General features: G+C 41.4%; 1 protein-coding gene and 2 non-coding genes across 12 annotated transcripts in view; all 3 read right to left on the reverse strand.

Annotated features, from left to right (window-relative positions):
* Positions 1 to 21,437, reverse strand: part of CNOT1 (CCR4-NOT transcription complex subunit 1) — a 58,325-nt gene that overhangs the window by 14,796 nt on the left and 22,092 nt on the right. For 4 of the 10 annotated variants that reach the window (XM_068693878.1, XM_068693872.1, XM_068693877.1 and 1 more), the window contains exons 15-33: positions 21,162 to 21,284; positions 20,779 to 20,930; positions 16,095 to 16,245; positions 14,546 to 14,747; positions 14,013 to 14,159; positions 12,774 to 12,898; positions 11,781 to 12,067; positions 10,275 to 10,353; positions 8,839 to 9,069; positions 7,654 to 7,794; positions 6,731 to 6,910; positions 5,596 to 5,712; positions 5,187 to 5,297; positions 4,543 to 4,620; positions 4,024 to 4,201; positions 3,398 to 3,528; positions 2,623 to 2,919; positions 253 to 393; positions 51 to 155 (exon numbers count right to left, since the gene is read on the reverse strand). In XM_068693878.1, the coding sequence (XP_068549979.1) occupies positions 51 to 155; positions 253 to 393; positions 2,623 to 2,919; positions 3,398 to 3,528; positions 4,024 to 4,201; positions 4,543 to 4,620; positions 5,187 to 5,297; positions 5,596 to 5,712; positions 6,731 to 6,910; positions 7,654 to 7,794; positions 8,839 to 9,069; positions 10,275 to 10,353; positions 11,781 to 12,067; positions 12,774 to 12,898; positions 14,013 to 14,159; positions 14,546 to 14,747; positions 16,095 to 16,245; positions 20,779 to 20,930; positions 21,162 to 21,284 (2,976 nt within the window). The remainder of the gene's footprint in view (positions 1 to 50; positions 156 to 252; positions 394 to 2,622; positions 2,920 to 3,397; positions 3,529 to 4,023; positions 4,202 to 4,542; positions 4,621 to 5,186; positions 5,298 to 5,595; positions 5,713 to 6,730; positions 6,911 to 7,653; positions 7,795 to 8,838; positions 9,070 to 10,274; positions 10,354 to 11,780; positions 12,068 to 12,773; positions 12,899 to 14,012; positions 14,160 to 14,545; positions 14,748 to 16,094; positions 16,246 to 20,778; positions 20,931 to 21,161; positions 21,285 to 21,437) is intronic. The other 6 variants (XM_068693881.1, XM_068693876.1, XM_068693879.1 and 3 more) reach the window with 3 other exon arrangements.
* Positions 6,117 to 6,255, reverse strand: LOC137862194 (small nucleolar RNA SNORA46). Its single transcript, XR_011100082.1, has one exon. It is a non-coding gene; the product is annotated as a small nucleolar RNA SNORA46 (small nucleolar RNA).
* LOC137862195 (small nucleolar RNA SNORA50) lies at positions 15,628 to 15,763 on the reverse strand. Its single transcript, XR_011100083.1, has one exon. It is a non-coding gene; the product is annotated as a small nucleolar RNA SNORA50 (small nucleolar RNA).

A 21,437-nucleotide genomic window follows, 5' to 3' on the forward strand; every position in this document is an offset into this window, starting at 1 on the left:
ATCAGGAGAGGAAGAGCAGCATCGGCAGGTGGCTCAGTTAATATCCTCACCTTTAACCTGATCTGTTCTGGCATCCGTTCAGCTTGGTAAGTTAACACAACAGGATCACAGTACCGACGACCCTCTTGTCTAGCATGTTTTCTGAGCTCAAATTCCTGGGGAAGAAAGCCAAACACACTGGATTTCAGACACTAAATCTGGATGCATATGAACACGTACAAGCCTTTCAAAAGGCAGCACTCCCATACTTACAGTTGCTAGCCTCTTGTCCATTTCAGGGCCTGCTTTTTCCACAGCTGTCTTCTGGATAAAGCAGCATGCTAGCTCGCAGTTATCCTGTGCTAGCTGGGCAGCTGCTTGCTCCATCATGTCCCTCTGTTGTGGGGAGGCTGCCTATTGAAAAGCAGGACAATCAGTGAAAGCTGTACGTTTTCCCTGTACATAGCCAGTCACAAAATCTGCACCACTGCACATACAGAATGCCAGCACAAAGAAGAAGTGCTCCTAAGAAGAAATGCTCTTAGAAATGTGCTGTCTTGGCACAGAATACTCAATAATAAATTTGTTTTTGCATAGCGTTGAATAAAACATGTAGGCAAGAAGACAGTGAAGACGTTCAACAAGGAACAAAACAGCAGGAGGTTCCCCTTCCTTCCCACCAGCCTACCTCCAGAGTCTGACTGAAGCTCATACAACAGATCCTAATACAGGAAGGGAAACCCTTGCACCAAGGCCTAAAGGTTTTTCCACCTCCGAGGTTGTGATCAGAAGATATAAGGGTGCCTCAACACAAAACAGTAATCCTAAGCATTTTCCAGTGGGTTCCCTTTCTGATATTTTTCATTTCCCCAGGAGCCTGCTTTAAGAGAAAACTGAACAGATGGACCTATTTTCCAGGGTGCAAAGCAACAACTTCCATTGGAATACACGCATAAATGCAAACTTTCCGATCTCCTTGGATTTCCTTTCCCATTAAGACCTACCTTACTTCATTAATTTCTGAAAAATATACCGTTTCCTTCAAATAAAAGGAGTCCTTGCCTCATTAACACACTGCATGCGGTAAGCTAGATGTGAATTTTTAAGATGCCTTGTACAGCACTTCTACAACACAGTGTGCTGTGTAATAATGTTGTAAGAAAGCTTCCTTGGATTACAGCTGGACCTGTATCAATACCATACATCTTCAAGGGACTACTACATTGCTACATTTTCATAATTCACTATGTCTTGTAAGCATACAATACCCTAGGCATTAAGTCTTCTACAAAGCTTTAATTAGGTATGTCACTGAGGAACATGTACAGGTAAACTTGGTAGATGTGCACAGCTGTACCACCACTGGTCTGCATTCACCCTGCCTCCACAACTTTCCATCTCCCTACCTTCTCATACCACCAAAAAAACACCATAGCATTTCTCCAATTGCCTCCCTGTCTGAACTGTGGTCAGATCTGACGAATCTGAACCAAAGTATTTATGCCCCTCTTAACAGAGGTTCTTTTTCTTATGGTTACTAGCTTGACAGCCAAACTCTGATTATTTAACGAAGGTGCTAACAGCAGCCCCTGGCTCAGCTCTCACATTAAAGCAGACCTATCCCAACCTTAATTTGTGTTTAATATTGATAGCTTGGGTCATGAACTTGTCATACGGCTGTGCTACATCATCCATAGCCCAAGCTTGCTGCTTAAGAGGACGCAACCAGCTCTTGATCTCACCAGTCAGGTTGCTTAACGCCCTGAATATGAAGGGTCAACAGGCTTTGAGGCAGACTATCCATCCCGTACTTAAACACTTTGTACGCCCTTCAGACCTTTAACTGGCTCAAGAGGGCAGGTTTTATCATGCAAGTGAGCAACTCCACTGCAAAAGGACCTGCCCACTTTCATTCCCCATGAGATGGGCAATAGTGACACACCCTTAAGAGGCAGGCAGTCCTTCAACTTCTTTTTAATCCCTGAAAGCATGGTGAAGTCCTGATCTTTCCAAGATATTCTGCTCTCTGTCTGTTATGACACTGATTGCAAGCATTAGTCTTCTGGGTTCTGACCAGCAGTTCATGAATCATATTCCATTTAGCCAGGAGTGGAAAGTTACCTCTTTGGCTCAAACTTTTCTTGTTCACCAAAAGACTTGAAAATATCCTCTAAAAACGCTAGCTGTTGAGAACAATCTTAACTACTAATCTAACAGCAGAACTGAATGAAATCTACCTGAAACAGACAAGCATACTGAGACAACCCATCACCAGAAAGACCCAGAATCAACTCAATCCTCCCCATTCTAGCTTTTCTATCTCAAAAGCCATGGGAAGATAAACACTTCAAAGCTTCCGTGATGTGATCAAACTCAACAGCACATGTGAACAGCTCAGGGAGCTTGCAGGCGATGTTATGATGCTCACCTTTCAGGTTGAAGACTACACCACATGAGCTGTAAGCAGTTTTGCCCATTGTAATTCTGCAAGTCATGAGACTTGTCTGCTAAATTAATCTCCACACTAGTTAAGCCATGTAATGTTAATCAAGAAATCTATGCTTAAGAGCTGATTTGCTAATGCTGGGTGTCTACACTTCCTGTGAGGTTGGAAATAAGCTTCTGACACTACGTGACTCTTACCCTCAGCGCAGTAGCAAAGCTGTTCTTCAGGTTGGTAGCTATGCTCATGAGCAAAGGTTCCCTGCAGGTAATCATGGCCATCCCGGCAGTCAGGTTCCGCATCATATGGTGTGCGGCCACACGCATCCGCGACTCCTCCGAATCCAGTGCAAAATCCTTCCTGACTATCTGTTCGCACGTCGTCATGGCAATCTTGATGGACCGATCGACCACAGGATGGACGAGCTCTTGCACTGCTCGCTCAATAGCCTGCCGCACACACTGCTTCAGCTGGGGGTGGGCCTGGAACAGCGGGATCTGGAGGAGGGTTAGGAAAGTTGCGTTAGAAGAGTACACCAGAATATCATCTACTCTAGATAGTCACATTTTTCAAACCATTTTTAACTATACTGTCACAGATCACGTTCAGCATGGCACTCTTGTGTTCCACTTGCAGCTATTACAACATCTATTTGATAGTTCCGAAACTGCAACGCTTGCCACACTTTCTTCCAAAGCTGCAGCTGAACACTGACTAGTAAAAAAAGACCAAGGAAGCTCTCCTTAAGCTGAAGTCCTGTGAGTAACTACCCCAACTCACATTTATTGCTAGAATTAAATTAGATATTAACATATGTCACAGTGAAACTTGAGAGTCTAGTAACTAATAGTTAATACTAATAACTTCCCAAGTTTTCCATCTGGTTATTTGTTAGCATTCATCCTACTTATTACTTACTTCTGAGAAGCAACACTATACAGAATAGTTTGAACTTCTACCAGGTCTAACACTTACCGTAGGATTTAAGGTAATGTGTGGAGCCAACCCTCCTAAAGAATAGACGTTGATGTCATGGTAACTGTACTGGGGCTGTGGAGGAACCGTGGCTGTACAAGTGGTGCTGGTAGCTGGAGTTGTAGAAGCAGCTATAGAACACAAAAATGTTTATATTGAAGCATTACTGAGAGTGGTTATAATGGACGCATATACCTCTAACTTAAATCAGAAACTGATTAAGAAACAAAAGTTTGCAGTTTATTCATGAAGCCTCCTAAATGTAACTTTTTTTCCATTTCTGCAATGAGTAGTACCAAACTAGCTTCAGGACATCTTAGCAGAGCTGCTTTTTACAGTGTAGTTTAAACCCTGCTATCTCATTAATAGATCTCCCTGCTTCCAATCCCTTTTGAAGGGTAGTTACATAGGGCACATGCAAAATTAGTCCTCAGGATGGCTTCTATTCCTTTCCCGTCTCCAAATTCTGTATGCCTGCATCTATTACAGGAACATCCAAGTGTTCCTAAGCACTCAGCAATATTACAACAGGGTACCTGGCTTCACATTCTTCTCTGCAATGGCATAACCTGTGTTTATTAAAACCTGTACAGTGTGGTTCTGAGTTCTACCTGAAATGTACTTACTAGTTGTTGTGATGGGTGGTAGCTCTTCTGGCTGCTTCACATCTTTCTTTGGAGCAGAGAGCTGCTCATCCAGATTTTTCAGGCGATCCTTGTCTTTCAGGAGACTTCCAGGTTTCAACTCATTGATGTCTAATGCAAGATTCTTGCAGAGCACTTCAATCTCAAACTTTAGATTCAACTGTACAACAAATCTAGTTTAGGTTATGTCACAAGGAAACAACCCTGAAATATTTATTGGCTGTTGCAACTACCAAGTTTCCCAGCCTAATCCACTGATCTCCCCACCCCATTTTTTTCTTCTTTAAAGACTTGGATAGTGACTGAGGATTAAACAGGCATCTTGCACATGCACACTAGCCCCACAGGAGTAGAGTTTCATCCAAGTTCTACTAAGTTAGTAATGCCCAGCTTTCCCCACACTAAAGCAAGAAGTGAAATTTGGTCCCACACAGAATCTATCTTGACTGCTATGTCAGGAAAACCTCATGCTCAGTAGGTATAGAAAAGAAATATATTTACTTTTAGGTCATGTTCTTGATGTAGCTCAGCTAAAACATTCATAATGGCCATCGTCCACGGGTTTGGAGGCCTGAAGACCTGCAAGAGAAAATGGAGCAGCATTACACAAAAATTCTTGAACGGCTTAGCTAATTTCTAACTGGGAATTTTTGAAGCACAGCTATATGTGTGTATTGAAAACTGCAGTTTGTAGATCTGTAATTAGGGCTGAATTTATAATTCTGAGTGAAACGAGATCAAGAAGCAAGCTGAACACTGAACTCGAAAAACAAAGACTTGGTACTTCTGCAATCAGCTGTTCAGCTAAGCAAAACAGAGAGGAGCTGATCAGGGACAGGAGGGGCGTATCAAGTGCAGAGGGAAGTAAACAGATCCTAGAACCCCTCCAATGGCATCCATCCATTTCTCAGTGGAGTTCTGTTTGGGGATACTGCAATTTGGTTCAGCCAACATTTTTTTAAACTGCAAAAAGCTGCACAACCCACATACTTTCTCTCACTTGAGCAGAACTCACACTTCAAGCCCTGATCTCTCTTCTCCCCCTCTATGAAATTTCATTAGCTTTCACTTTGTAAAAAATAAAAGTTAATTTCTGCAATGCTTATTTTGCCAAACAATAACTGTGCCAGCATAAAGTCACTTACCACACTCCTGACACTGGATTCTAAGACTTTGGCAACAAATGGTACTACATAAAGCAATTCCTGCTGTCCCTTAACATATGCTTCCAGTAGCAGCGATTTCACGTCCAAATCCTGAAAGAAACCATCAACAAGTGGTAAGTGGAAGAGGGCAGAGAAAACACCAAGAACACCATAAAAATACCACTTACATGCTATTTCCTTAAAGGATATAATGGCAAGCTTGTGAGTCAAGACAGTCCTTCAATTTTACAGACTGATAAGGAGCAGTTATTCTTTTGAACTAAGATTTACATACACGTGTTTTTACGTAGAATTACTTCCTTCGTCTTGGTGATTTAACTTCCCAAACAGCCTATGCTGCTGCTGCCTAACAACATACCGGTTTTTATCAAGCAAAATAGAAGCTCACCGTGTGCAAGATGGGCTTATTTTTAGCCAGTGTAATCATTCCCAGCCAGTGACCAAGGTTCTTTAACAAGGAACGGTCCGAGAAGTTGGCTGCAGCTTTATCTGATGTCAGTAGCACCTAATGAAAAAAGCAACTCAAGCAATGACTAGAAGATAATCACTCAAGAATAACATCAAACAGTTGGTCTGACTCAAGACAAAAGTTTTAGAACACAGAGTTCTGAGCTAAACCTTACAGAGATTCTCAAAACCAGCCTTTACTTCAAGGCAGCACCCCATAAATCTGTACTGTAACAACTCCAAAATTCCTTTCTTTCAAGAGGATCAGAAAGGATTACACTTTTCCAGACCTTACAAGTTACTCTTGTCAAGATTGCTATGTCTATTCAGTAAAATGCAATTTGTGCAGGCAATGCTTCTTAACGCTTCATCACAGAGCTGAAGGCTACCATCTGCCTTTCTAGTGAAACAATTTAATTCTTATTTCAAGACTTAAATCATGCCCCAGCATTCTATTGTTAGCTCTGTTCCTTAGCTTCAGAGTAGCATCAGCTGAACAGAAGAAGGCCAGCTACGCTCCAAGAAGCCAGGAGATTCTTTTGCACTACAGCGTAACCCATGGCGGCGAGGAAATTCCACCAACAGGTTTAAAAATAGTGCTTGGTAGACAAACTTGTTTCACTCATCTCTTCTGCGCTATCCCTTCCCTTACCTCCTTACCTTCACATTTTTTTAGTCCTCCAGGGACTTTTATTTGTTACACCCCCATTTTCTAAAACCTTTATTCACTAAAGCCTTTAATCTTTAACCAAAACATCAGAATGTAAACGTAAGAGCCACATTCTCCACACAAAAGAACGAAAGCATAAGCAAATTTTCCCTGTTATAATTTGCAAGCCTCGCATAAAATTTAGAATCCCCCACCGCCAAAAAAAAAAAAAAAAGAATTCAAATGCAGATCTATCCTCTTAATCATTCCTGAACAAAAACAGAACTACCCCAGTAATCACAAAGGTAACCTGTTAGCTGAAGCACAGATGTTCCACATCTGAAGATAAGAGTAATGTTCTAAGGAGAACAGCACACCTCTAAGTCTTGAAATCTACCCAAGGTATTAGGAATCTTGCACTACTCACCTTGATGTTTCTGTAAGTTTCATTCAGAACCATTTTATTAAACTCTGGATTCTTAAGAGTGTCAAGGAAGTTTGAATATAAGCTGTGAAAATTTGGCTCAATACTGACTCTTTTCATCACGAGATACTGCGATACCCAAGGCATGAACTCTTCTTTCACTGTCTCCTTCAGTTCTTCAACCTGTCTCCACAGGAGAGAAAAAGCACACCACAACAGATATGAGAAGAGGACCACAAACTCATGGGGTCCTCTGTTTTTTGTTTTTTTTCTTTTAAACAGCTCTGAAATCAGTATTTCATTACCCAAAGATCTGGTCAACCAGTAATGATTTAATCATAAAGTAAGTGAGGCACAATAGTTCCTCTCCCCTCCACTTCTCATCTTAATAGCAGGTAACTTCAAAATCTAGGGCTGTCAGTAGCTCATGTTAAGGCAGTCTGCCCATAAGACAGATATCATGTGGCAGCAGTACTGAAAATTTATACTAGTTTAGAAAAACTACCCCGAATTCCTGCTTGAATATGCAAGAACCTAGCAGCATAACTGCAATATCAGATTGTATCCTGCCCATTTATTATGTGAATGTTTGTTTAAACTTGTGTCTACTAGAAGTACTTTCCTGAAAAAAACACTAATATTTTAGCACAAAAGTATCTGGCTATAGGAAAACAAGGTGACTTGTAGAAGTTGAGTAAGATTAAGAATCTTTCACTTGTCCCTCTTTTCCCTGAAAAATTGCATGTTCAAAGAGGTTCAAACAACAAGTGATGGAACTATTTCCATGAGTGATTCCCCTCCTTTTTTTAATTTTTTTTTTCCAAATTTTATGAGTTGGAATTTTTTGAGAAACGTCACCTACCACTTTAGAATGGAATTCCAGAAATATATTAAAATTATTTTTACTAGTGTTCTTCCATACTTGCCTTCTGAGTCATGTTTGACTGAGACAGATTATTGAAGATGAAAGCAATTTTTTCCTGGACATTTTCTGGTGGTTCCACAATTCTCTCAGTTTGATCTGTTGCTACTAACAGCGTATCAATATTGGTGGTATTAATGGAAGGCTGTAGGGAAAACAAGAAGGTAAGAACAGACAATACCTAGAAATAACATCAAAAGACAGTTTAACTCCATTTTGTCAAGTGAAAAAGAACTGAGCTTTTTCACATAACATCTACTGCTTCTGATGCATTTTTAGCAGCATTCTGAAGTAATTTTACTCTACGATGATCAAGACTCAGCAAAACAACTCTGCTGTACAAAAATCAACCCCTAACACTTCTGTTCATATACAGTAGGTGCCATTCCAATGGCACCCATCATGCTAGCAGTCTGCACACAAAGTTAGTCTGCAGAACGTGACAGTACAGCAGCAAGCAGTACTTGGTACAAGTTTAAGCCTCCAAGAGCACTTCAATACTAAACTGGGAGAGAGGAATCCCACAGCTTTATCTGAGACCTTTGTTTTTTGCCTTCCACCTCTTAATTCAGGGAGCTTCTTTTAAGAGAAGCACCAGCAAGCAAGACAGACTTGACTTGTTGGTACATCTGTTACCCTACAGTCACAGCTCTGTGGCCTCAGTGTACATGCGGGATCAAGCATGCTCCACGCTTTCTGTGGAAGCACCCATACATCAATCTGTCAGCCCGGCATTAATTCTGACATGTAGTTAAGAGTTACATCTATGTAAGTGACTTCAGATTTGAGAAACCTAATGCAGTTAAGTCTGCTAGATCAGACATGATTCAGTACACATTTCTCAAGTCTCAGGCAGAATGGTAACTGCAACCGCTTCAGGAGTCCTATGGCAAGTCATTAAGAGAAACTTAATTCTCTAATTGTCTTGGTAATTAAAGCCACGAGAAAACCCCCTTGCTATGCCAAAGTAATTTCACAGCTTCCTGATTAAAAATGCACCCATACAAAAGCATGGGTCATATCTGAAAAGGTTATATGCTTTAGACAAAAAAATACCGAGCAACAGGACTACGGCTTGAAAACTGGCAGTACAGAAATTTAACAGGGTTTTGTCTCCATGTACTCAGTCCAGATCAACAACTTAACTGTTACCTCTCCTGTGAGGGCTCTGAAGTCACAGAATACTTACCGGCACATCTTTCTTGAAGCTGACTCCAGTTGGTCGAGTGATTGTGATGGTTTTTGCAACAGTGGTGGTGGTTGAGGTGGTTACTATAGTGCTGACTTGGCCAGCAATAGGAGCTTTTGCTGGAACTTGGGCCTGGGCCTGAGCCTGGGCAAGTGCAATACTTCCAGGGGTGGTGATTGATCCCTGCATCTTCACAGGAGGATCTCTAGACTGCTGTCCGTATTCTATGTACTACAACAGGGTAAACAAACACACAGGAATTCACATACAGCAGTGTAAATAAGGAACAAGTTTTAGCACAAGCAGTATAAAGTATTAAAGATTGTCAGCAAACATTTAACACTAATGCCATTAAGGCAATCTGCAAAATACCATCAAACCCCTTTATAAAGGGCATGTTTTATCACCATTTACTTCCCTTCTCTCTGGAGAAGGGCCAGAAGCTCTACCCCTGACCTCAGCAAGCAGTTATCTAGTGTCAAGAGACACAACATCCTAAAACATTTTACAGAGCACTACCCAGGAAATTCCATTCCTGCAGGGTTAACAGACCAAAAGAGGGGGACTACATAAAAAATGTGTATCCAAAAATGTGCTGCAAAGTCAGGAAGAAGTCCTCCCCCCCAGGGATCCCTGAAGCTACATAAAAATGGTAGTCTAAAGTTCATAATGAATAAGTAAAAACCACAGTTTTTAAAACTTGTAAAGGAATTCCGCAGCAGATTTTCTTTTTTCTCCACTTAAACGTGTTTATCCAGGTATTTGTAACATCAGACAGTCATTCCAGGGACATAATCCAAAATGCACCAGTGAAGTTGAGACTGCTATTGAACTTCACAGCTTCGGGTAGATGAAGTCTCACTGACCAAGCTGAACATTTTTTTCTTATTCAGATTATGCTCCCAAACTCTGCCACTAGGATTAGTTTTTCCTGTATTTCTCCTACCCATGAAAGCCAGACACCGCATGATCAACACTACTTTTACTCTCTGAACTACAGGGTATTTCCATTACTTTGATCAAACCTGCAGGAATTAAGTTTTTCTTGCCTTTATCTGGATTTTGTTATCAGGTCTGAGTGTGAAAGTATAAACACCTCTGTATACTCTCTATTTTACAGAGAAAGCACAAATCTTTAAGGGACTGGAATGTGACTCCACGGAAGCACTTTGAAATCTTTGTGCATGGCCATGTGTCCAGATTGATCATGCAGATATACTCAAGCAACTATTTCACTGCAAGCAACCCCAGCAGGTTTACAGGAACAGAAGGTATTGAACAGCCACCTTCACACTTCAAGAAAGGGCATTTGATTCTCTGCACGTGCACTACCTAAAACTGCGGCAGCTTAAACCATTTCTCCAATGGAAAACAGTAAATCTGTTCAAAAGATTTCAAAACCACAGAAAGCCAGCGCACCAACGTGAAGCACTCACCTCCTGTAAGTGATGAGGGAACTGTATAAAGTGACTAATAGAAGCCAAGTGCTGACAATACTGGGGATAGTCCTTCAATCTGTCAGAAATAATACACGTTAGTCAGCAGCGTTAACCCTGATCAGAAACAATACTAGAGAGCAATATAAACATAACACTGGTATGTCATTCCCATACTGCATCAGAATTAGTTCTGGTCTGCTCACAGCAGCTGTGCTATAAACAACATTTTCTACAAAGCAGTTTTTGTTACAAAAGCCCTTGAAATGAATTCATTTAAGAGCAAAACACAAGGTCAATTCACAGCAATCCAGCTTAACCTAAATCTCTATACTTCTGACTGAATACACAATTGCATTTATATTCAGCTTTCACAATAAGATTATTGCTAAGTGATTTGTAGACTGGCTCACTGTTTTGAACAGCAAATCAGAGGGCCCTTAACATCAAAGACGAAAGCTTCACCTAGGCACACTGATTATTTTAATTCTACTTCTGAATGCTACACCATTACTGCTCAGTGAGAGAAAAATCTTCAGGTCCCCCTTAAAAAGGTTCTTAAGAGAAGGAGCAAGGTGGTGGTTAAACCTCAAGTATGTCAGCCTCCAATGCCTTTATTCATCGTTAGCTAAATCTGCAACTACAATATCCAGCTCTGAATGCTGCAAGCAGCTGCTTTTAGAGCAGACAAAATACCGTAGGGCAAGAGGTAACACGCTCCTTGCTTTTGAATCCACACTGCAAGTCCACACATTTCTAGTCATTAAATAATTCCAAGGAACTTTTTAATACATTTGAAGTATCTTCCTCCAAAACTGGGTGTGCATTTTGTCCAATGTGTAACAATCCTGCCTACAACTGCAGTCTGCCTTGGGAACTTTCTCTACATGCATTCAAATTAAGAACTTTGAGAAAGTTTTTTTTTTTTTTTTTATGAGAAGGTTTTATGTGTGTCACCAACCCACAGCTATTGACTTTCTGGAAGATTTGGGCACTGGAGTAATACCCTTCATAATCTTAGACAAAGTTAAAGTTGAACATTCTGAGTAACAGACAATCCAGATGCCATACTGGAGATTCAAATTCAAACCCAAGCTTAGTTCCTAGCCAGCCTTTTACTAATGAGTAGTGCAAATGGCACTACCAGAGGGCACCTGTTAAAAATATTTATATCCACTCCATTTCTAAAAAGCTGACAACTTCAGTCACCTCAACACTTCCCTGAATTATTTTTATAAAGGGAGGCCACTAAGTTTCAGCATCTCAGTTTGTCCCATATTTACACAGATACTGCATTTAATACTTGGATTTCAAAAGAATCTAGCCACCCCTTTCCTAGCATATCACCATTTTGTTTCAGCTCAGCATTTATTAAAGGTAACCCTGAACTTGATATATGTAAATTTCTAATATATATAAGCAATCCTGTAGTGCATAACTAGTGCAGGTTCAAGGTTAACAAGACATTGCACGAATTGTTGGAAGTATTACCAAAAAAACACTCACCTATTTTTAAATCTATCTAGTGCAGCAATACCAAAATAGTACATTTTGGATGCAAAAGGCTTTCGTAAGGCTTCAAGAACATAGCGCAGGGCCAGGCCCAATGCCATATAAGTAACCAGTCCTTTCTCTATTATCCCACCAAAGAGGCAGGCTGTTATGTGCAGCTCTTTATCTGGGTACTGGGGAAAGAAACGGTATTCCTCAAACAAATTCCTCAGCATGCAGTTAAACACTTCTCGTTCCCGTTTTATGTTGGAGTCCTTAAACCTCTGCAGCATTTCCAAGACCTGCAAAGAAATTGGAAACTGTTACCACCAGATTTGCTTTATTTCAGCCCTTCTGCATCTACAGGTTAAGAACACAAGTAGCTAAGGTAGACTGCACTACAAATCAGACTGCAAAGTAAGTGTTTCAACACAAAATAAATCTCATTTTAGCCAGTAGATGCCACACCACTACAATTAGCTTTATCTTTACACTTCAGATTTGTTTCCTTTATTTTAAGTAACTGTCCTTAAATAAAATTTCTTGCTACCTCCTACCTCATCGCTTCAAAATTGGAAGATGTTGAACGTTAATTTACATTTTTCCTATAGTTTATAACCACATACGTACATTAAATTAAGTCTGAAGTACTTCAGAGAGCAAGCACATCAGACTGATATGCTTCGATACGCATGGTTTGGTTACAACGAAAGTCATCATAATGTAGAATTGAGGACATTTTTATATATTTAGAAGTTGCAGCCATTTTTATATACTTTAAATACATCCAAAGTGTAAGCATAACTTAAGCACTTATTCTGAATATCCAAGCTTCCACTCCATACTGAAGTCTTGCCCCTTGTGAGACTTGCATCATTTTAGGAGTGTTAATTAGATGGCTAAAAACCTCAGTCCACAGGACGGAAAAGTTAGATGTAATGAACAAGTTCACCAACTATATAGAAGGTCTCTAGACAGGTGATGCAACTGCTACAGAACAGAACTTACCTCATCTACAGACATGGTCGGATGTGGTGGATGGTTATAAATACGCTGGAAGTAGCTGTTTGCCTCATCATCTATTTCTTTGCTAAAGTGCTGGTTAGCCTCTGGCCACACCTGAGATAAGTCAGCTGTTAAAAAAAAAAAAGAAGGGGACAGGCATTACCTTCAACTCCGAAGGGTCAGGATTTCATCTAGTCCTTTTCAACTCTTCCACAAATCTATACAAAGCCTGCTAGTTTCTTGTAAAAAGCAATTACTTAACCTTTCTAGTTGACGGGACTTCTTATTCAAAAATTTGTTTTCAAGACACTTTTGCAAAAGAACTGAATCCTGAAGATGGAATTAGCCTCATACTATTGTATTCCTAGAACCCACTGCAACCCAAGCTAGCCTCAACTAACACCTAAACCAAATGAATGTAAAACAGACTAGAATAAAGCATGCTACACAACACTAACATGCAGACAAACTTTCACACAGACTTTCAGGCCAGCCAGTGAGCTTCAAGCAAGTTTATACTGAACGCTCAAGACCAAAAAGAAAAGACAATGGTCACTAAAGCTGCCTTCACTGTACATCTATGGACACCTGCAACTTTTATGGAGCAGCTATCAAAGACAACAAAGGTATGTAACACCAGCAAGGGGGAAGATTTAGCATACGGCTAGACTTCCTAAAGAGAACATTTGTTTGCTTCAGCATTTCACTGTGAACTTACTTAGAGGTATAAATGCACTAAGGATAATGACTCAGTTTTAAGGACCAAATCATTCTTTAAAGAAAAAAAAAATCATATTCCCATCAACCCGTTAGTCTTATTTCTTTCCAGTGGTGTTGCCCAATTCACAGGTCTCCTATAACAGGACCTTACCCAGGTAGTTCTGATGAACTTTGTTACAAACAAAACAAAGAACACCCTCTTACAACAAATACATAACTCTCCAAAAAGCAGGGTATCACTTTTGTTCAAAACACAGCACAACAAAAAAAGGACATAGAGACTGTTCATGCAATTCCTTGACATTTATATTTACTCTGGTAGCTTTTTTTTTCTTAAATCCCCTCCCAGCTACTTGGCAAGCTGCTAGTATAGTAGTTCAGAAGCACCTTTTCCAGCCCATCAGTACAAGAGCCACGTTTCTACTATTTGTCACCTCCAGGTCCACACCACCCCCGAAGGAAATGCAGATTAACTGCAGACCACAGTCACACTTCACAGTCACAGACAACACTACCACTTACAAGGTTTCATCTTACTCTGCTGGAATGTAGGCTGGTTCAGTCCAGATGTGCTCAGCTTCCTTTGCACGAATGGGTCATTGTTCACTGCAGGGAGGCCCAGGGCTCCAGTTCCTATACCAGTCAGGCTACCCGTAGTAAGACCACCTACTGAAAAGCAAACAAGGCATCGGTCATCTCAGCTGCACCCTTCCTCGTATGCATGTATCACTTTCAGCACCTTGCTGTTTCCAAGAAATGTTCAGAGCCATGCAGCCTCCAAACTATCTAGTATTGAGCAGTTTTTTTCCTCAAGCAATTCCTTATCTCTGTCCCAGCCTAAAACAATGCAGCTAAAATCCATCTAAAACATAAACCCTCTTGACTCTTAAATTTTATATCTACTGCAGTTGCAACATTTCAAAATGCTGTTTCAGCAGTGACCTAAGGAGCAAGGGCTGTACGACTCCCTCCCCCACAACACTGCTGCCTGTCCAGTATTTCCAGCCACAGCACTGACAATGGTCTTACAAAACACACCCCACAGACAGCAGTACCTGGAAGTTGTGAAGAGAGTCCTCCAATGCCACTGAAACCTGTTGTCTGGTTTTGGGTGGAAAGAGGGGGAAACGCTTTTGCTGGTGACTGTGGAGTACTGAACGCAGAGCCCAAGTTCGGAGGGAAGCCTTGCATGCTCTGGGTATGAGGAGCAGCCGAGCCACCTAAACTAAGAGATGCCATGCCCGCAAGCGAGTCGATCTGAATGAAAAAAGGGAAGATTATACACAGACAGACACAGACTGCAACCAAGCTCACTCTTCGCAGGTTTTGTATGAAGACAGCTTACATATTAAAACATCCTGAAAAGAGTTTTTTTGCACGGTCACTTTAAATTCTGAAGTCATCCAGATTACCCCAAAAAGGCTGTTTGTCTATAGAATGCTATTTCACTTATTCCTTTACAATCCCATAAAATCCTACTCTGTCAAAGGTTTTACAGAAAGGCTGATTGTTCCCTAGTTTCTAATTAAGTAAAACACAACAGTAAAAACAAAAAGCAGTGTGTAGATTTTTGTGCTAGAGCAGTTTAAGCTCTGCGGTTTGAGAGCTCACCAAGACTTAATCAGGCTAACAGAATATTTAACTGTCTGAAGGATCCCAGAATGTCCACTTTTCATAGCTAAACACCTGAGAACACAGCCTCCAATAAAAGCCATTAAGATCTGGGTGATGAGTAGAAGGGAAGGCACAGTACCAGCAGACATAGCAATAAATTAAGAGCTCCTGTCCAGGAACTGCAGAAAACTGTTATCTATCCAAAAGATGGCATGGATTCAGACTCACATCTGCTGCCCTACTTCTTCACATCAGTTATATGCAGCAGGTTGCCAGGATATTTGGTACATTTGATGAGCAACTTCAATAAAGTAACAATTCACATGGATACTGCTCTCTGTATCGAGTTTACATAATCTACTGATGCTTCAGACATTCTTCAATGCTGAATTGCCACTACTTTGTGTGAATAAGTTTTCACCATTTTAAAATCTGCCAATGAATGTAGTTGCTAGAAGCAAAATCTGTCTGCAATGTGTTGCTCCCAGAGGAGGAAGGGATGATGAGTGGCAGGGAGTAACTTAAATGTACCTTGTTTTTAAAAGAGCAGTTCAGTTGAGAGCTGAAGAGCCCCAGTTATAACAAGTCCTTATGCTCTAGCACTGTTGCTTGGCCCGTGAAGCTACAAACAAGACACATCAGGTTCAAAGGCAGTGCTTAATCCTCAAAAGTCTTAGAAATTTTTAGCACTTTAAAGAAACCCTCAGCTATTTTAAAATACACCAAACCTCTATCACTCTTCAGTGCTCCCATCCTGCTATACTTCCTTTATTTCTTACAGACATCCGTGACGTGAGAGACAGTTCTGAACTACAACCCTCAGGCATTAATCTGCTACAGGAGAAGTTATCTAAACATGCAAGCATAAAAAAACCCTAAGGGAGCCAGATGATGTTTTATGTAGTCCTGCTGAAAGAGCTCAAATAGTGCAGCAGAACTAATGTGAATCAACATTTCTAAACCCACAGCATGCTGTGATTTATCTACTACCTGTACAGGAGAGATGGCATCCAAGCTGCTCGCACTGGGTGGGCGTCCCTTTGGCATGACTCCAGGTGGCGGCTGCCTAGCCTTGTTCATGACGCTGCTGCAGTTCGCCACCATGGTGAGTATTGTCTCTGACAGCTCCTGAGAAACACTCCTAGAGCAGAGGAGGACAGTGAGGCATCAGCGTTCACAAAACTCAAGCCCCCGATTGCTTTCCTTCAGGAAACGGGGCCACATTTCACAAACTGAAGCTGCAAAACAATCCCAGCAGAAACCACACTAGCAACAACTGTGTTACACCCATTTCACTTGGGATGAGCTCTATTTTAGATACAGCTGCAGTTTAAGTTCCTATAACAATTTTCTGATACCACATTCCCCCATTTTTAATAACTCCAATGCTGGTATACAGTTATCCCAGCAAATAATGACTCAGAGAAAGCTGGGATGTGTGCAGTACAGACTGTCTGCAACACTCTTTGCCTGCTGTTTGGTACAGGCTATATGCAGCTAAGCCTCATGAATTCAAACACACAACAGCTTCTGCTATAATCCCTTGGTCAAATCAGCTCCTCAAGGCTCCTCCCTGCTCCCAGACTTCAACATTCAGGATTGTTCCCACTTGGAGGATCGTTAGACAGTCTCTCCAGAAGAGAAATATGACAGGACTAAGAAGCTTGCACTACAGAGACACACACAAACAATGGGAGTTAAATATCGCCCCCAGTTCCACTGAAATTCATCTGTCTGTAAACTGACAGACACGCTTCATCTGACCATCAATAAGCATTTAACCAGAGGCAACAAATCTCTGCTTTTCAAACAAGTTGACTCAAAACCCAGCAAAACAGACTTAGGCCTGAAGGCACCGCACGACTGAGGGAAGCCAACACCTTTCTGAACAACTCCATGTCTGGCTGCCAGGCTTCCTAAGGGGATGGAAAGCCAGCTCTGCTGCTGGTGTACCTAAAACCACAAACGTACCCATGCAACACTAACATTTCACTTGTGGAAAACATAGCCAACTATTTATGCCTTTCTTCAGCTCTACCTTTTTGGTGAGTACAACTAAAGCAGCAAATTCCTTCCTGTAATGGCACAACTGTGCTAAATTCATCTGGAGATTCCTCGTTTTCACTGAGTTTTCACAAGGTTTTCACTGCATGGATGTCGGGATGAGGAGGAAAAGGAAGCAGAACCATCCCAGCAACTAGGGCAGGAAAACCAAGTGCTGAGTAGCCCTCAGCTTTGGCAGCCGTCCCGTTACAGGCTGCACAGGGTTAAGGGCTTCAGCTTGTTCTCCCAAGCCAGCGCTCCACCACACAGTGTGGGAAAAAGCTGTCCTGGGACAGGCTGGAGAAGCTGGGGAGCTACCATGGGCAGGCATCTTTCCAGGCAGGTCAATGTGCATTTTATCAACTGCTCCACAAGCTGGCTCCTCCAAATGTTTTATATCCTCTTACCAGTGTCAAGAGACTGAAAAGCAAGCTGCCTGGGAGGGTGGGTTTCAAAAAGAGATCAGAAACTCACCTTCAAAGCAAGCTCAGCTAAGGAAACACTTTGCACTTCTCCTTGACTCGAGTGTGAACAAACCAAAAGTTTTCTAATCAAGCTCTGAAAGCAGTGAAGTACCATCGACAAAAGACTTCATTTTAATCATCTGGGGGGAGTCTTTAAAAGTCCTTTGGAAACAAATGTGTATATTTGCATGACCATTTCTGAATCTGAAGAATACTGAGAGGCTTCCTTACACAAAACCTGCATTTATTTATAGTTGTTTCCTCTTTGCAAGCCATACATCTGCTATAAATGCCCAGTAAGATATTTCTTCCCCTTTGTCATTTAAGATATGGCCTGTGAAACAGCCTGGCCACACAGGGAAACTTTCAAGAAGGTGCAACCAGACCTGAAGACACAACTCTGAGGCACGGCATGAGGGAGGCTCAGAGTTTACAGCACGTATTTACCTCCAACCCAATTCCCCAGAACCACAAATCCCCATAATGTGCTTGAGACCAACTAGCAGGAAGGAAAGCAGACACTCAAATACCACAGCGTGCTTTAAGACAGATCCCAACCTGCTGCAGCTAGAGGTTACTGATCACGGAGCAACCCGCAATGCATAACACAGCTTTAGAATCCTCAATTTGATGTTTATGGTGACCAGTTAGGTCATTCATGCTTTGGAACGAACGACTTACTTTTTGTACTGCCATTTAGACAGATTAAAGATGAACATTTTTATGTTGAGACGTTGCTGTATGTCAAGATACATACCACAATATTTTTTAATTAGTACTGAGCTGCAGGTTTTCACAAAAGCTGCATCTGAGGCAAATGATGTGAAGTAGTAAAGAGGGGGGCAGGCTTCTTTATTCAACTAGATCTTAAAGCAAAAGTTCACGTTTTTTCAATTTTTATGTAAAAATATACTCAGTCAGCCAATCTCAGAGCCATTCCGGGAAGAGAACTGGGGGAAAATTGTGGAAAAGAGAATTTTGAAAGATGAGTAATGAAGAGAGTCACGGACCACAGTCGGGCAGCTTGAGGAGAACGGAAGTGTCAGCCTAGAGGAAAGCTCCAGCTTGCTGATGGAGCAACTTCACATCTCTTGCATTTTTTTTTCCATTTATACAAAAAGAAAACTCTCAATTTCTTTGATTTCTTTACTGTTTCTGATTTCTTTCTACCTTACCCATACAAGCCAGGAGCACCACTAGCATTCCTATTTTCTACCTCAGCCCATTCCTACCACCCCCTCCTCTCTTTACAGAGGTATTGATGCGCAAGCAGGGAGGATGCCTCTTCAGTCCTTTAGGCACAGGCGGCCAGAAGCTTTGCCCTGTCCTGAGGCCGAGACTGAGGAGGAACCATCAGTGCTGCCAAACCGACTCTGCTGGGAATGGGCAGGTCCTGCTGCCACTCACCTCGTTGCAAATCCCTGGGGGGAGGACTTTTCATAAGCAGTTGGTTACCAAATCACACCCTCAGTCAGTAAGCCAGCCTGAGGTGCCAAAACCACCCTGGCTTCATTTGAAAAACACTAAGTAATAACAAGAATGCTTACTTCTTTCTGTAGGCTCGCTGCTATGTGCCACAGCAGTGATACACAAACTGCATCAATACAAATAACGGGTCCCAGGGGCTAAAAAGTGTCCCACCTACAGCTTAACTGAAGAAAATGACTCCTAAATCAACTACCCCCAGGAGCAAACTTCAGGTGGTGAAGCAGAAGCACCCTCCCAGACATATTTAATGTTACTATGATTTTAGTCTCCCGGTCTTTCCAATGCCTGCTTCCATTTGTGACTGAAATGTAAACTAATCCAAGTGAGTGCTTCCTGAAAGAAATTAAGCGTTTTCTCTTTAAGGCTTAAAGAGAATAACTCATGGAAAATGACTGCAAGTAGGTCACATTCTTGCATAAATGGGAATACAAGCGGCTATAAAAAGAAACCAGAAGCTGAGAGAACTGTGCCAGTGGAGAACTGCTAGCTTTTGGATTAACTGAATAAATAAAACTTGGTAACACATTAAGATTCAGAACACAGTGACATTAGATGCAAGTCAAGTCTACAATTAACTATTACATCTCTAAAATCTGGACGTGGCAACATGCAAAATACTGGAATTTCAATTCAGTTTGTAGTCCCAGGAGATGATGTACGTGGAGTAACAGGCATTTTTTCAGTCCAGAAGATGGACTGGACAGTAACAATTCAGAAACAGGACTTGAAATTTAATTTTGTTTAGGAGAACCTTTTCTCCTAAAATCGTACAAGGAATTCTGAAATTCCCTTGCAGTTCAGATAGCAATCACAATGTTGGTATTTGTTTCCTTGTTGTTTACGCAAGCTCGGAATCCTCTGACACTTCTACATCTGTTTCCTCTATCTGTCAAGACATCACTGTTAACAACATAATCCTTAGACCAGCTACCAAGCGCTTGGGTATGCCAGACTCCTTAGGTTTCAAAATTTAACACCAAAACCAGCCCCCTCTCCAGCTTCCAGACCCTCTGGCTCATGTGTCACACTGTGCTAAGCATAGTTAACTCCAAAACATTGCTACAGTCAAATACCACCTTGATCTGACAGCATTAACAAGCAATGCCACCAATATTTTGCAACATTTAGTCATTTTTACTTAAAACATTATTTAAAATTGATTTGTCCACTTTTTGCTCGCTTTAGTCTTTCTGTAACCTGCCTCTCCCTCTCGCAGAGGGCAGGTCTCTAGGACCCACACTATTTCCTTCAGGATTTTAGCTAAACAAATTCATCTGCAGAAGACCTTAGCTATTTCCCACCCTTTGACTACTTTGAGACAGTCAATATTTCAAGTAAAAACAACCAAAGTTACACGTGTCTAGTTTCAGTCTCATTTACATTACAATCTCCACCTCTCTTCTACACATAAGGACTGCATCAGCCCTCTCTGCTAGGGCAGCAACCACGTTATTTGCCTAGCATGATCAAAAAACCCTTTATAAAATCATTGTTTCCCATGATGCTGCCCCATTCTGTAGTTATGACTTTTATTCCTTTTTGTCCAAGTCACAGCCCTGCCTCTTATTAACTCTCAGCAACCCCTAGGAAACTCCAAACCAGCCGTGAACACGTGCAGTACGAGGCCAGCAAGCAGGCTTCAAACAGATGACATTCAGGCTAAGCAACACTGCCCTTACCCAGCACAAGCTTGCAGACACGCCAACATAGTCGCCAAGGTTTCTGGAGGAAGCTGAGCACTTTTGGGTTGATCTTTTTCCGGAGCAAGGCCACCCAAGATAGATGGACATCTTCTCTTTAAGAAAGTCATGCAGGCCTGGATGAAGGGCTCCTGAGGAAAAACAAGTCAGCTTAATCTCCCAAACCACATCCAAGCCATTATTTCAAACTTGGCAATTGCACCGTGGGAAGAATCACACTAAGCTATTATAGTTCAGTGAAAACGTTGAACTATCAGACCATGGACACTTTCCACAACCTTAAAGCTTCTTATAAGATTATCAAAGTGACTTAAGCTAGTCACCGATAGAATGCAGAAATAAAAAGAAAAATCCTGCTTTACCCCATGTTCCCGAATTTTATCTGTGAGCCATTTGTCAAGTTTGAGGTATTCCCGTCGAGAGGCAAGTGCAGCAAGGTCAATAACAAAGGCAAATGGAGTACCATTTAGCAGCATTGACAAGGCCTAAAGAAAAAAAAAATCAGAAGACTACTGGTGAAGACACAAGGATAACCCCTTCTCCTTCCTAATCCCCATATACTTTTTAATAAAGAAGCCTTCCTATCACAGCCTGCTGTGCTTTCTTAGTCAACAAAAAGACTGGTACTATCAGCTTCA

This window comes from Anas acuta, chromosome 10 (genome assembly GCF_963932015.1).
Source record: "Anas acuta chromosome 10, bAnaAcu1.1, whole genome shotgun sequence".
NCBI classification, from domain to species: Eukaryota; Metazoa; Chordata; class Aves; order Anseriformes; family Anatidae; genus Anas; species Anas acuta.